Source organism: Melanotaenia boesemani, chromosome 8 (assembly GCF_017639745.1).
Source record: "Melanotaenia boesemani isolate fMelBoe1 chromosome 8, fMelBoe1.pri, whole genome shotgun sequence".
Lineage (NCBI taxonomy): Eukaryota > Metazoa > Chordata > Actinopteri > Atheriniformes > Melanotaeniidae > Melanotaenia > Melanotaenia boesemani.
This window is the reverse complement of record NC_055689.1, coordinates 22362945-22379854: the sequence shown is the minus strand read 5'-3', so window position 1 is coordinate 22379854 and position 16910 is coordinate 22362945. Positions and strand designations below refer to the sequence as shown.

The 16910-nt window shown below is 36.8% G+C and overlaps 1 protein-coding gene across 4 annotated transcripts in view; it reads left to right on the top strand.

Moving 5' to 3' along the window:
• The first annotated feature begins 8663 nt into the window (after positions 1-8663).
• Positions 8664-16910, top strand: part of LOC121644790 (pituitary adenylate cyclase-activating polypeptide type I receptor-like) — a 29075-nt gene continuing 20828 nt past the window's right edge. For 2 of the 4 annotated variants that reach the window (XM_041992982.1, XM_041992978.1), the window contains exons 1-2: positions 8840-9001; positions 14238-14374. In XM_041992982.1, the coding sequence (XP_041848916.1) occupies positions 14246-14374 (129 nt within the window). In that variant the 5' untranslated portion in view covers positions 8840-9001; positions 14238-14245. The other 2 variants (XM_041992979.1, XM_041992980.1) reach the window with 2 other exon arrangements.

The window sequence follows — 16910 nt, the reverse complement described above, 5'->3', positions numbered from 1 at the left end:
ACTACAGCACTTAGACTCTTCAAACCTGGACTCAAATGTTCTTCACAGCCCATAGATTCATAAAAAAGAAGTCTCTGATTTGTGAAACCTTTATTCTATTTGTGAAAATGCAAATGAGCCTAGTTTATTCACATTTTTGGCACCTGGACCACATTAGACCTGGTCCTGTTGGAAAACTACAGTACTTAGACTCTTCAAACCTGGACTCAAATGTTCTTCACAGCCCATAGATTCATAAAAAAGAAGTCTCTGATTTGTGAAACCTTTATTCTATTTGTGAAAATGCAAATGAGCCTAGTTTATTCACATTTTTGGCACCTGGACCACATTAGATCTGGTCCTGTTGGAAAACTACAGTACTTAGACTCTTCAAACCTGGACTCAAATGTTCTTCACAGCCCATAGATTCATAAAAAAGAAGTCTCTGATTTGTGAAACCTTTATTCTATTTGTGAAAATGCAAATGAGCCTAGTTTATTCACATTTTTGGCACCTGGACCACATTAGACCTGGTCCTGTTGGAAAACTACAGTACTTAGACTCTTCAAACCTGGACTCAAATGTTCTTCACAGCCCATAGATTCATAAAAAAGAAGTCTCTGATTTGTGAAACCTTTATTCTATTTGTGAAAATGCAAATGAGCCTCGTTTTGTTACATTTTTGGCATCTGGACCACATTAGACCAGGTCCTGTTGGAAAACTACAGCACTTAGACTCTTCAAACCTGGACTCAAATGTTCTTCACAGCCCATAGATTCATAAAAAAGAAGTCTCTGATTTGTGAAACCTCTATTCTATTTGTGAAAATGCAAATGAGCCTAGTTTATTCACATTTTTGGCACCTGGACCACATTAGACCTGGTCCTGTTGGAAAACTACAGTACTTAGACTCTTCAAACCTGGACTCAAATGTTCTTCACAGCCCATAGATTCATAAAAACCAAGTCTCTGATTTGTGAAACCTTTATTCTATTTGTGAAAATGCAAATTAGCCTCATTTATTCACATTTTTGGCATCTGGACCACATTAGACCTGGTCCTGTTTGAAAACCTTGACTTTGAAATCCCTACTCAAGTGTACTAATCAGATTTGAGAGCCATAAAAACACACAATCACAAAACCCACAATCACAAAACAAAATTTGTGATTTTTTTATTTTACATTTGAAAATGAAAATGATGGAAATCAGGAATCTTTTGCGGAAACATTACCAAGGTCAGATCCATCGTTTTCTCTGCAACCTAGAAATCCCAGAAAAACATATCACAACTCTTGAGACTAAACAATACACACAAAATGTTAATCAAAAAATTAACTGATTTTCTTTGAACTGGCTCAAAATACCCAGATGCCATGTTTCATTAAAAAACATGGCGATGATACAAATAAGGAAGTGAACTTTCAAACCTTTCTTTGGCTTTCTTTTTTTAAGGAAGGCCCCGCTTCTCCATTTCTATCTTTATTTGCATGAGTAGGGCTTGCCTCTCACTTGAAAAAAACATAGATCAACAAATTATCAACCCTATTAATATTACTATCTTATTGTATGCTCTTTTCAGAAATAGTGACTGTGTGTACTCTAACCTTTCCTCCATCTGCCCCTGGTCAACTTCTGCCACAGCCTCAGTCTGTGTCATGCTCCTTTTTTCTATCAGAGCCTGTAGTGTTGCCTGTATTACAAAAATATTTTTTAATTTACATTCCTTAATATATACTGGATTAAGCATTTTATGAAGATGTTTTTGTCAGTACATTATTGTCATTAGCCAATTTGGAAGTTTAATTTTGCCATCTAATTTATCTTTCTATTTATTTATGCCATTATTTTAGACCCTGCTCTTCCTCTCTTGATCATATCTGGCCTCCTATCTGTGTTCACACAGGACCTTCTTCACCCTACTTCAATAGTTTCTCTTGTTTAAATGAGGATCTACAAATTGGATTAACAGGTCTTTTTACCTATACATTTTGTATCCCTTCAATTTGATAACCTGTAGTTTCCTTTAGACAATTTCAAAGTCAAGGTTTTCAAACAGGACCAGGTCTAATGTGGTCCAGGTGCCAAAAATGTGAATAAACTAGGCTCATTTGCATTTTCACAAATAGAATAGAGGTTTCACAAATCAGAGACTTCTTTTTTATGAATCTATGGGCTGTGAAGAACATTTGAGTCCAGGTTTGAAGAGTCTAAGTGCTGTAGTTTTCCAACAGGACCTGGTCTAATGTGGTCCAGATGCCAAAAATGTAACAAAACGAGGCTCATTTGCATTTTCACAAATAGAATAAAGGTTTCACAAATCAGAGACTTCTTTTTTATGAATCTATGGGCTGTGAAGAACATTTGAGTCCAGGTTTGAAGAGTCTAAGTGCTGTAGTTTTCCAACAGGACCTGGTCTAATGTGGTCCAGGTGCCAAAAATGTGACAAAACGAGGCTCATTTCCATTTTCACAAATAGAATAAAGGTTTCACAAATCAGAGACTTGGTTTTTATGAATCTATGGACTCTGAAGGACATTTGAGTCCAGGTTTGAAGAGTCTAAGTACTGTAGTTTTCCAACAGGACCAGGTCTAATGTGGTCCAGATGGAAAAAATGTGATAAAATGGGGGTAATTTGCATTTTCACAAATAGAATAAAGGTTTCACAAATCAGAGACCGAGTTTTTATGAATCAATGGGCTGTGTAGAACATTTGAGTCCAGGTTTGAAGAGTCTAAGTGCTGTAGTTTTCCGACAGGACCTGGTCTAATGTGGTCCAGATGCAAAAAATGAGATAAAATGAGGCTATTTTGCATTTTCACAAATAGAATAAAGGTTTCACAAATCACAAACTGTGTTTTTATCAATCTACATCCTGAGTAGAAGATTTGAGTCCAGATTTGGATAGGTTAAGTATTGTAGTTTTTTAATAGGACCATGTTTAAAACGGGTTAAGTCTAAAAAATTAAGTGGAATTGCCCTTTACGCCTTTGGCGAATCGGAAGCTGCGAATCGGAAGCTAACTTCAGCCTCGTCCTGTTTTAAAGGAATAAAAAATGCCATAACTCATTGAGTTCGCAATCTATTTTGCAGCGTGGTTTTTTTTTTTTTTTTTTTTTGCAAAAGTCAGACATGTTGCTCCGATACAGCCTGTATCAGTTACAGTGAAAACGCTTATTTTCATAGTTTGCGGGCAGATAGTAGGCTTAACAGTTACAAAATATTTCGTGTCTGTGTCCAGGTGTATCATAAAACCACACACACATGCATAGAGAGACAGTAATAGTTTTACTTAATTAAAAAAGTAAAGAACTGATTCTAAAAATAAACAATTTAAACATATATATGTGTGTGTGTGTGTGTGTGTGTGTGTGTGTGTGTGTGTGTGTGTATAGTATGTATAGTTATTTAAAATACTTAACTACACCTGTAACAATATACAACATACATACACATAGGTACAATATAAACACATTGTGTCACACACTAAAGTATCAGTAAAATATAACACAACATACATAGTAAGTTGTAACAATGTAAAAAAAAATATTTTCTACCATCTTGCATGTGCATGTGAGAAAAAAACAGCTAGAAAAGATGGTGAAAAATGCAGGCAGTGGCAGCTGCAGCAGTAGCAGCAAAGGTATTGTTGATAATGACAAAGGAAATTTACAGTTTGAATAGACCACTTAAATTGCTAAACTTTCTTTTTGCTCCATTTATTATCATGTGTCCAATTAAAATAATAGTACTCACCATTTTGGCAAATTGACATTTAAACCATGTTAATATGGTAAATTATCATCCCTGTTTAATTTTTAAGAGTATAACTTTACTGGCGTCATATCAGTTAGTGTATATACTTAGTTTAATTAAATAAATGCCACAAATGTAGTCCAACTTGAAATGTCCAGGCATGATGAATGAACTAGATAGTATGGCTAATGCAGGCTCAGGTGACCTTTAATTAAAATGTTTAAGGCTCAGGTTGGTTTGGGTCCTCCCATGAAGTGCTTCACTTCTGCTGTTATTTCCCATGCATTTATATTACAATATTGCATGATACATTGTGTGTCTGAGCATCATAACTTGTGCCTGTTTTCCCTCTCTGTGCTCTTCTACAGCTGCATGTTTCAGATCTACAGATAAATGCCAAACCAACCTTCTCAGTGTTTTATGCTTATATTTGTCCCCTTACCCCAAACAGATGGCCACTCTTTCTGAGTCTGGTTGTGCCAGAGATTTTCATCCTGCTTTTTTTTTTTTTTTTTCCTTGTATTCCAACATTCACAAATGGTTCAATGGGTTTCTCTCTAAATTATGTAAAATGCCAAGAAATTACATGTGGTTTGATCTTCAGTATAAATAAAATTAATTAAACTGAAAGATTTTAGTTGTGTGAGCAAATTAACTGCAGGATCACAAAATAAGCAGCAAGCCAGCGGGTTAATGATCTCACAGCAAGGACCAGGCCTCTGCAGAGTCTGCATGCAATCCTCTATCAGCAGGCCATCAGGTGTTTAGAGCAGGATGAGCAGCATGGTTTTATTTTAATGACATAATGCAAGTATTGTACAACTGAGGTTGACTTTTAAAGGTTGTAAGCATCTTAGGTAGAAATCAAATATCCTTTCCTCAAAATGAATGGGGGCACTTTGTGAATATTTAAACACTGCACAGAAAATGTTAAACTTAATGTTTTGATGTTTTTATACTTATAAATACAATCTAAATAAATATCTAGAACATCACTTTTCTGAAAAAATCACCCTAAATTGGAGGATATTTTCTCTTTATCCTTCCTCTTTTAATGGACAAACCTCCTCCCTTTCTCTGCTTTGGCTCACGTCACATCATCTGATTGATTAATTCCCTACAAGTGAGACACTCAGCAGGAGACTGATGTGTGGGAGGAGAAAGAAGATGGGATGGGAGCTGGGATGAGGTCTTGCCTTCTGGTTTCCCACAGCATCCTTTTTGGGGTGAGGTGGGAAGGTGGGCATTGCACTCAAAGCACTTGATGCTTTGCTCCCACATGCTGTCAAAGATGAGTCTCCATGGCAATCTAACAGTCTGATTGGTGTGTGATGGCAGACGGAGTGGGAGAGATGTCCTGTGGAGAGCTTCATTGAGTGGAGGCGCAATGGAGCATATAAGCTTTGAGAAGACAGTGTGTTATATCAATAAAGCAGCTGAGGAGACAGACTGTTCGTGGGCAAGATCTTAAATGCCTGGAAGACCTATTTGTAACTATGCAGAAGCAGGTTTATTTTACTGTATGTGCAGAAATTATATTAAAGTATCAGCACTATGTGTCAATCCATAGCTGGAGATGTGAGATTGAGAATGTTATTTTGTTTGACTTAAGCATGTGCTCAATTTGAATTTCATGCCAGCAACACAGTTCAAAGAAATCAGAAAACAGATCAGTTGCTATAATGTTTAACTATTTGGTACTCTTTGTCCGTCCATCCATCCATCCATCCGTCCGTCCGTCCGTCCATCCATCCATCCATCCATCCATCCATCCATCCATCCATCCATCCATCCATCCATCCATCCATCATCCATCCATCCATTGGCTAGTTGCTAATTCCAGTGTTGGAGCAGGACTGAAGCCTACCCCAGCTGCTATCAGGCAAGAGGCAGAGCACACCCTGGATAGGTTATCAGTCCATCATGGGCCAACACAGAGAGACAAACAACCACTCAGACTTATGCTCACAGCAAGATTGAATTTAGAACCATCGCTGCTTCAGCTTTTCCTTGACGTTCTTTGCCATATTTTTTATATGGTGTCAGTCCATCTTAAATGAAGTTGTGTTTCAAGACACCTTTGCATCTCGTTTTATTTTTCTGTTTTTTTTTTTTTTTTTTTTTTGTTTGCTTGTTTGCTTGTGTGTGTGTGTGTGTGTGTGTGTTTTAACTTGCTTTTTTTATACAGAAATTAACTGGACTAAGTGACAATTTTCGAAGTTGTTCTTTAGCCAAAAAAATAAAAATAAAAAATCTCCAACTAAGAATCATATCTGTTTGTCTTGCAGCCTGAACATAACAGCCCTTCAGTGTGACTTTGCAGCATTGTCCTTTGTATACAGAGATTTTAATATCCACAGTGATCAAATTTATGTGAAATTTTCTTAAATTCTTTGCCGTATTACATTGTTTTCAAAATATATTGTTGTCCATGTAAGGTTTTAAAGTATTAAATTCATCCCCATCTTGACATCTAGAAGATTTAGACTCTCAGAAAATGTTGGAAATTATTTTATCCTCATATCAGTCGTATTTATTTTTTCTATAAAATATGGCATCTATAAAATGTACTTTTTGCTGGTTGAAGTTTATACCAATAAACTTCAGAGTGGGTTAAATATTACATTTTTGAGTTGCAGCATTTTTAAATTTATAAACATGTATTTACTCTTTGTCTTAGTGTGTTCAAAGGTTTTTTTGTATGTGAACACATAAAATAGCCTGTCACAGTGCCCCACAACACACACACTAGGTCTAAGTGTTGAGGTCAGGGAGTGATCTAATAACCATGGGGTGGGGGGGTCAATGGTTTGACCTTTGTCACAGAAAAACGTTTCCATTACAGTGCAGCCCATCAGTGTTTCAGGGTCCTTGGTCAAATGCATGAAACCATAAATTGGGTGGTGGCCCTAGCAATTATGTGCTAGGGCCACTCTAAAGATGCTGTCACTTGACATATCTTTAAAAAATCAAAATCAAAAGATAATCTAGAAAGAGTCTTTTCATCCTCTCTTAATATTCAGCTCCCACACAGCTGTGATTATTACAGCAGTATGATTCAGTCTTTGCATCCCTGCCTTGTCTGACATTAATCGAGAATTGAAAGGGTCAAAACACTGAAAGTCAGTGGAAGATGCAGCAGAGTGTCTGCCATGGAAACAGCTCAAACCATTGTCCTACATGCTGTCATGCTACAAATATAGTCTAAAAATTGCAGTGTGATAACAAAGAATTTGTCTTGGTTGAAGCATTTCCATGGATGTCCTCGAAGCAGGTCCAGTAACACTGTTATAATTTTCTGAGAAAAGCAGCAGAGATATGCCACTGCTCTTCATGGACCCCACCCCCATTTCATACATTTTGATAACGCTGGTGTTTTCAAGACAGCTAATCTGGCTTTTTCCATTTCCTTTTTTTTTTTCTTCTTTTGTTCTAGCTTGCTGTTTAATACTTTTTATGCCTCACTGATTTATAACCAATCACCCAAAAGATCGTAGCTGGGTGATCAATCCCCTGTGTGTTATGTTGCACTAAAAACACTGGCTCAGTGTAAAGCTGCTTTTTGAAATTGTCTAGCAGGAATCCAGCCAGGGATAGGTGAAAAGACTCAGTGGGGGTGAGGGCCAGACTGACCCCACTTCATAGAGAAGGGGTATATTTATACAATGAGAAATGTAATAAACAAACGTTTATTGAATAACAGAACAGATAAATGTTGTCGTTTTGCATCTTTCTTTCATCATTTTCGGTTCACTTGCTCTAATTTTTTCCTTCATGTGTTCGTGGTTGGTTTCATTGATTTATGCTTCTCTTGTTTCTATTTGTAATCATGCAGATCTCTTGATGGTGGTTTTTGCATCATTTTATGGATGATTATTTTATGATTTATGGACATTTGGACACATTTTAATTGTGTGACACTTGACCCAATGTATTTGAACCAGTTTGTTATATTTACATCCTTTCTAATCTCTTTTTTATTATCTTGACAACATTTTATATCTAGTTTTGTCTCTGTCATTTACAGTTACTTGTCATTATGCTAATTTTGTGTCTTTTGGTGTTTGTTTAGTATCTATTGTGGTTGCCTTCAGTCTATTCATTTATTTTTAGCACGTTGGTTTTTATTTTTCACACCTGATAGAAGTTTTATGACATAGTTTCACATCTTCCAAAGGTTGATGCATAGCTTTCATTGGTCCTTTAGTGTGTGGGCTGTTTGTGGTATGTTTGTTTGCGTCACTTTCTGCCTTCTTATCTTGTTGTGATCATAAATTGTTTGTTTATTTGTTTGTTTAGTCGTTCTGATGTTGTCCGTTTCTGTTTGGTGTGTATCTCTTTGATTTAGTTTTGCATCATTTTGAGGTCGATTTAAACATCCTTGTAGTCGCTTGACTGCTTTTCCAAAACTGTCCTTACAGGCAGAACCCTGAACTTTTACCTGGATTGCACAGTAATCTATGTCTCTTATGCTGCTTGGAGACTCGACACAAAGAACACGAAATAGTTCTTTTTTTAGTTTTAAATGTTTGCAGATAAAACTGCATTAAGGCTTTTAGGTCATTAGTACCCGGAGGCGACTGTTTGGTCGCTGTCTGTGGTCCTGAAAATAAACACGCTTACAAAAGCGCCTCTGCAGGTTTTCTGTTAATACACAGACAACCGTCTGACTTGCAGGTAGTTTTGGGGTTTTTTTTTTGTGTGTGTGTGAAGCACGCGCAGGAAGTGCAATGCTTTGACTGAATATGAGTCACGCACATCGTGTTGCTCACAAACTGCAGTCAGCAGGGGTTCGGCATTTGGGCCCGTCTAAGACAGATAGATGCAACTATTAGAGTTTTATGAATAGTCTCTTTGAGATGTAACGAGAGGATTTAAAGTATGTTTTTCCACCCTCTCGCTCTCTCTTTCTTTCACTCCAACATCTCCTCCTCTCGGTGCATCCCTTCACTTGTAGACATAACAGTCTCACTTTGTTGCCTCTGTGTCTGACGAGGTGTGAACCCCGAAGGAACTGACACCCGCCTCCAACTCTTCCTCTTCCTCCTCCTCCTCCTCCTCCTCCTCATCGCGCTGCCGCAGCAGCCAACGCGGTGAGTGTGTCCTGCAGCAGCAGCAGCAGCGGCAGCAGTACTAACTGCACCTGTCGTTTTCTAAACGGGATCCACTGTCTGAGGACTAAAACGAGAGAGAAAATCTATTTGGGTTCTGAAAATACCGATGGCTTCATGTGTAGATATTTGTTCATCTGATAATTACACATCGGTAAGTTCCTTTGACTTGTTAGCAGCGAACGCTGCGAGCTCTTACTTAAATCTTTGGCTTTTACTGCAGCTGATATATAAAGAGGACATCCATGGGATTCTAGGTGTTTTAAATGAGACTTTTTTAAATTATGTTATCTGTACAGACATTTTTTATTAAATTCTTAAGAGGCACATATGAAATTTAAGTGGATCTCGAATAAATGAGCGGGGAGGAGGGTTTTTTTTCTGTGATGCTTTGCAAGCGAAGGTCACCCACATGCTTGATGTAATGAAGATTTGCAAATCCGTAATCATGAGTATTAAAAAAAAGAGCGGGAGTGGGTAACCTATTGATTTTTGTACCACCAATGGGCGGAAAAAGAAAAGAAAAAATTAGTCATAAATAAGGTTGTTTTGCGCTCCCTCCGATATGACACAAATCATCTGACATTTTTTACAGCAGAAAAGAAAAGACTCGTTAATCGTGTTTACAATGTGACTTATGTGATTATTAGACAGGAACAGAAAAATTAACGTGTTTTCAGAGCAGCCGGATTACTTTGAATGGATGCATTTTAGCACACACTGACAGGCAGACATGCAGTTCACGTTTACAGCATTGCATCTGGGTTAAGTGGAGGCGTTGTTTTGGATCGGTTTGAACTGAAAATGAAGTGTTTCTGCATCAGGATCACATGTGGAGGAGGTTGACATGTTGGGAAGAATGTTTTCTTATTCTTATTATCTTTGCAGTGGGAATAAATAGCTAGAGGTGTCAAACACTGTCTTCAGACGCAGACACACACACACACTCACATTCTTGACAAGGTAATGTGTGTTTCCAGTTTCCTGTATATATATATATATATATATATATATATATATATATATATATATATATATATATATATATATATATATATATATATATATATATATATATATATATATATATATATATATATATTGGTTGGTATCAGTTCCAAGAGGATTAGTATTGGTACCTTAAATTCTCCTGGAATAAGGCAGTTTTATAAAAATAAATAATGAATGTTCCCAAGGTTTTGAAAGATTCACATATTTCCAAGTGACAGCAGACTTTCTTGGCTCTTTTAACCCTTGGAATAGTGTGTTGCTAATCCCATCTGCTCTTTCTTGCATCAGAGCTTTCTTGATACCACAAACATATGGATTTACTCAGCACAGAATTGTTTTCAATCTTCATTTGGAGCTTTCAGATACACAGCTGCTGTGACATTCTGGTTAAAAAGATCAGCAGAAATAGAGCTAACTGACCCTGTATCTGTATCCGTCTGTCTCTACTTGTGTGCATTACTTTTTCTTTTTTCTATTTTTGTTTTTCTATATCTGCTGTGCTTAATTTCAGCCCCACACGACAGATCCTTCTCTAAATCTATGGGTTTTTCCTCTGAGCACAGTCTGTCCTATTGCTTGATGAAGCATCCAGGAGTTGCTTTAGAGGTAATTGGATTCAGTGCAAGAGGGAAGGGACACAGAGTGGAATTTGTCTGTATGTGAGCACATGAATTATCTTTGGGGGGAGATGTGATTGTGTTTGTATTCTGCTGTTTTGCTGATTACATGTTCTGCCTCTGCTGGTGAGGGCCAGTGTATTTTGTGTTTTTTTTGGTGAATCATTGTATTTTCAGGAAGTTGCGCAGATGAGTAAGACATTAAGAGAAAGAGGGTTGGGAGGAGGTCGTTTTTAAAGTATGACTCAATGCACATAAATTTTTATTGTCTTGAAGTAATTTATGTGCTCCCTCAAAGCTTCTCCACTTTGGTCAAGTCTCACCTTTGAGTCTAAGTACTGACATGTCTTCCTTTTCATATTTTGTTAGTTAAAACCTACAAATGTTACATCTGTGGTTTGCTCAAGGGGTTTTATACAGGAGTCTGAAGTAAAATTAAATAATGGGTTTCCACTAGAGGCCAATGTGTTTTTATGTGCATGTTTGTTTGTTTTTTTGTTTGTTTGTTTGTTTTTAGGTGAGTTTAATTGGATTGAATGTGTTACAATATGCAGTATATGAGAGTCTCTTATGATATCATATAAAATATATGATAAAACTTGTTTATTCTTTTTCCAAATCAATTCCAACCATTCCAACATTTGACTAGAAAGACTGGTGCTGCAGCTAATACTGCAGCTAAGAGTTTCTTTTTAGACTTTAATTTAGACATTTTGGACATTAATGCCCTTTTGATCAACATGAAACAATTGTTTTTTCACTTCAGAGTCAATTTTGTCAACACAGGACAACATTTCTAAAACAGTGTTTTCACTTACTTTGTTAGAGATCAAAACTACTTTGTTAGGGTGAGAGAGAAGTCAAATTCCAGGCTGAAATGCAAAATTTGTGCAATGTAATCATCACCCCGATGGATGCCATTGTTGGCATTGTTGTTGCAAAATTTTATGACTTTCTAGTTGGGATAAGGAATGCCTTTGCATAGTTAGGGTTAAAAATCAAAACTACTTGCTTTGGATTAGAAAACAATGATAGTTAGAGCTGAAATGCATGCTTCTTACATCATGATATTATCTTCATGGTTTCTATTTTTACATTTTGCAAGCAGTTGCTCTGATGACAGGTTGTACAGGGGTGTGGTGATCAGCACTGTTGTCTCACAGCAAGGTTTTTCACAGGCCTTTGTGGAGTTTGCATGTTTTCCATGTGCATGTGAGGGTTCTTCCCAGTACTCCCCCTTCCTCCAAAAGTCCAGTGACATATATGTTAGGTTAATTGGTGTCAATAAATTCTACCAAGGGGTGAATCTGAGTGTGGGTGTTTTTTTTTTTTTCTTAGTATTGGCCCTGTAATGGACTGATGACCAGGCTGTACCCTGTTTCTCACCTAGTAGTTTTTAGAATATTCTTCAGCCTCACGCAACCCTACAATAAACAGCTAATAAACAATAAACAGCTATTATCTGGAATAAACAGGTATATAACATAAATGGATGTTTTTAAAACCACTAGAAGTTCTTTGAATACAATTAGACAATGTTTAAGCCTGAATGATAAAATGACTGATGAGTCTCCTTATGAGTCTTTTGATAATCTAATTCAATAATTTGTATCACCTTTTTAAATTATACAAAACATAAGCAAGTTACAAACAGAAAAGAACAGTGCAGAAATGTTTCTTGCGTTATGTGACAGTTTTTTATCTAATGCATTACACATCTGACACATGGACATAGGCACATAGCCCAGAAAGTTAAATAATTTTATAATTTTAAGCCCCATTGTTAAACTGCTACATTTTGCTTTGAGCAGCTACACATACACTCTATTGTGGAACAGTGGCTAATGCACCAAAAACTAAAATATATTCACCTTGCTATCACAAAAAGCACAGAACTACTAACCAATTGTTTCAACTAGATTTTTTTTTTTACTTTTGTTCATTTTCTAGTAGCTTTTGCCAACTAAACATTTGATTTAGGAAGTAGTGACTTAAAGGTTAAATGTGATTATAAAAAAACAGACAGGGTGCCACAATACATTTAATTCCTTTGTTTCCTACCAAGCATGTACAGTCACACTGTTAGGAAAGGTTAGTTTATTTACGTGGCACATTAAATTTAGCATTTGTTATGTATAAAGCATCAAAAATTTGCGAAATGCATAAAAAACTATTATCTTTTCACCCTTTTGCACAAACCGGAGGAGGAAAATATGTATGCTTCATGTGATGAAACAATTCTATGATATGAACAGAGATTTTTGGAGAACAACTGACTACTGATCAGCTGGAACACTGCACATATATTATAAATGGCAATACATATGCACAGGACAATATGTTCACATTTAAGCTTCACATTTGCTTGTATATATTCCACTCTGTCCTACTTAAACATGGAGCCAGTTATATGTGCCCTCACTTTAAAACCTCTCCTCAGGAAAACAGTTATAATACCATATTTGTGTTTTACAATGCGTAAAGTGTATGTAAAAATAAAATACAGTCTAATTTTCACATCTCAAAAAAATGAAAAAAGGGCAACAAAAACCTGAAAAGTAATTAGCAAAAGTCAGGAACTAGAGCATTTGACAACTAATTAGGTTAACTGCCAACAAGTCTATAACATGACTGCGTATAAAAGGAGCATTTCAAAGAGGCAGAGTCTCTCAGATGTAAAGCTGGACAGAGGTCATCTGCCACATAATGCATTCAAAAAGTGTGGAAGATTTTTAGAAAAATATTCCTCAACGTAAAATTTCAAAAACTTAAAAGATCTACCAGCTAAAGTGTATGATATCATCAAACGATTAAGAGAATCAGGACGAACGCTGATGGTCAAAACTGGATGCTTATGATCTTCTGGCCATCGGGCAGCACTGCATTAAAACAGGCATGATTCTCTACTGGAAATCTGACTGGTGTCCACAGTCCAGGTCATACCTTGCCTCTTGTCTGCTAATTGCTGGGATAGGCTGCTGCTTCCCTGCGACCCTGAATTGGACTAAGAATGGGGCTTCATGTAACAAAAGATGTACAAAACAAATTGATGGATGGCTCAGGAACACTTCCAGAAATCACTGTAAACAGAGCAAATGCAAGAAAAAGCTCTGATATGCAATGAAGGAGCAATATGTGAACAAGATCCAGAAATCTTCTGACCATTAAAAATGTCTGAAGCTAAGTGGAAAATGTTCCTGTGATAAAATTAATTTTTTTTTTTTAAATCATGTATGTCATGTGCTTTGGACAGCTCAAAAGTCTGCATTTCTGATGGTATGGGGTTGCATTACTGCCTATGGTGTGGGCAACGTACCATCAATGTACCAATCAATTCAAGTTCCATGAAACTTGAGTTATTAATATTGTTTTTATTCTCTTTATAGATTTATTTTTCTGTGGACGGCTTGATCTTACCCTTTTTACTTATACATGTTTGTAAAGTGGTTGTGATTGTTGATTTTACTGTCTTGGTTGTCTTGATTGTCCCTTGTATGTTGTACTGCACTGCAAATCAAGTTTCCCCATGAGGGACAATAAAGGATCCGAACTGAACTGAAAAATGCTGAGAAGGTACATATAAATTTTAAAGCAACCTATGCTCCCATCCTTATAATGTCTCTTTCAGGAAAGGCTTCATATATTTAAAAAAACCATATGCTGGTTATCTGCTAGTAATAAGATTACCTTGGACGTCTATTGGGACAATGTTTGTATGACCAAAAACTGTGACATATTTCTTTTCCCTGTTTTGTATTTCAGAGCCCTTGATGAGGGGAGCAATTTCCGTGCATCCCTGGAAACACACTCACATGCAGATGTGGAGCCTTTTGGATGCAAGTGCTTCACAGGAAACAATGACAGGCTACCTGCTGACGGCAATCTTTCTCCTGCCCCTGGTGAGGTGCATGTGTTTGTGTGCTGTTTGCGTAGGCATCTAGTAATGTGAGGTGTTTAGGTGCACAGGACTATATATATATATATATATATATATGTGTGTGTGTGTGTGTGTGTGTGTGTGTGTGTGTGTGTGTGTATATATATATATATTGCTAGAAAAATATGAGTATGTGCACATTTCTAAATCACCATTCAACATTTTGGTTAATTTTCACACTCTTACAGATGTGCTTGTGGAAAGGCATAATTCACCAAATGCTCTATTGGCACAGCAGCACACGTTACAGGTCCAAGACCAGTGCTGCATTAAGGCAACAGCTACCTTTTAGATAAAAAAAAATGGCCTGGCTGACCAGAGAGCTTATTCATCTGCTGTGATTCACAGTTCTTTGTATTGTCATTGAAATAAAATGCAGAATGAAAGTTGTTCAAATATGTCGAAGGAATTATATTTGGTGCACTGATGCTACACAGCATCAGTGTGCTGTGTACCTTATTCTTTTATCTAGCCACTTTAAAGTAGAAAAATAGATAATGCAACTTGACAGCCATAAACATCTCCAACCTTTTTGATATGTGAGGTGTCCCTTTAACTGGCTGATTTGCACAATGCAGTGGCTGACCTTCAGTGGCTGATCTGGCAGATATATATGTTATGATGTACTTGTCGTCTGTTAGATGGGTCTATATCGTGGACCAGTGGTCTGCAACGTCAAATGGAAATTTTATTATCTGGTCAGCACACTGCTGTGGGAGTTACTGAGTTATCTGGCCCTAGAAAATAGCCTTGGGGAGGGAAACTGTGTTCTGTGGCCTCTGAATGGAGGGGTTATCTGGACAGACATCTATTTCAGAGAAGAGGGGAAGAGTGATTGGGAGCAGAGAAAAGTAAGCACACTTAAAAATATATTTAATCAATCTAGCAGTGTTGTCACAGTGCCTGTTTTTGGCTTGAGCTTTTAAAATTCTCAGCAGTACGGATGTAACATGTCTTACTCTCACGAGTTTTCTGTAAATCCTGCTCTGAGTAGAAGACAAAGATCTTAGAAACTGGTTTAAAAATTGTATGATTATGTGTGATTTGAAAAGGGCAAAGAGCATATATTATTCACATTGTATAACTGAAGGATATTCTAAATGTCATTTAAGTTGCACTTATCTAAAGTATATTTAGAAATAAAGTCAAGAATATTTTCATATATTTTGGATTGTTTTGGTGCCTAGAAAAGCCCTAAACCTCTGGACTCCAGCATTTTGTATTGTTAGTCCCCTCTAACCTGTCAATCAGTCACACTACTGCTTACACAGACAGGCTTTGCTGTGAATAGCAGTTTTGTTTTTTTGTTTTTGTTTTTTTTTTTTTGTTTTTTTTTTGTTTGTTTGTTTGTTTGTTTTGTGTGTGTGTGTGTGCTTGAGTTGTACTTGAGTTTGTATTGGTGCTCAGCTGCTTGTTAACTTTAACAGCCTTTCCTGCTAAGCTAGCATTAGCTTACATTTCCTTTAGCACACTGTCAGTGCTATAAAATGCTAAGGAATGCTAAAGAGTCCTTAAGAGAGAACTTAGTTCATATGCTGTTGTAGGCAGTTACCTCACACACTGGCAATCAAAAGAAAGGGTAACATGCATTCATTTCCAGCAGACGGTAACTTTAAATGTGGGGTTGATGGCTGCAAATGTTGTAGGCCAAATCAGTTTTACGTGAAAAAAGTCAGGACACAAATATTTATGGTTAAGTTGGCAAACACTCTATGAAGCATTTACCGACTACAGAGACAAATATTTCAGGTCTCATATATTAAAAACATTTTTCTTTATCACTTTGCTTCAATCATAAAACACTTGAATACAGGATTTATAAGGAACAGTTTTAAAATCTTAGAAAATGAAAAACAAAGGTAACTCAAATTAAAATCCAGATCATTAATAAGCAAAGTCTGTGTTCATAATGCTACAGTCATGGACAAAATTGTTGGTACCCTTCGGTTAATGAAAGAAAATATCACAATGGTCACAGAAATAACTTGAATCTCACAAAAGTAATAATAAATAAAAATTCTATGAAATTTAACCAATGAAAATCAGGCACTGCTTTTCAACCATGTTTCAACAGAATTATTTAAAAAAATAAACTCATGAAACAGGCCTGGACAAAAATGATGGTACCCTTAACTTAATATTTTGTTGCACAACCTTTTGAGGCAATCACTGCAATCAAACAATTCCTGTAACTGTCAGTGAGACTTCTGCACCTCTCAGCAGGTATTTTGGTCCACTCCTCATAAGCAAACTGCTCCAGTTGTCTCAGGTTTGAAGGAAGCCTTTTCCAGACGGCATGTTTCAGCTCCTCCCAAAGATGCTCAATACGATTTAGGTCAGGGCTCATAGAAGGCCACTTTAGAATAGTCCAATGTTTCGTTCTTAGCCATTCTTGGGTGATTTTAGCTGTGTTTTGGGTCATTGTCCTGTTGCAAGACCCATAACCTGCGACTGAGACCAAGCTTTCTGACACTGGCCAGCACATTTCTCTCTAGAAT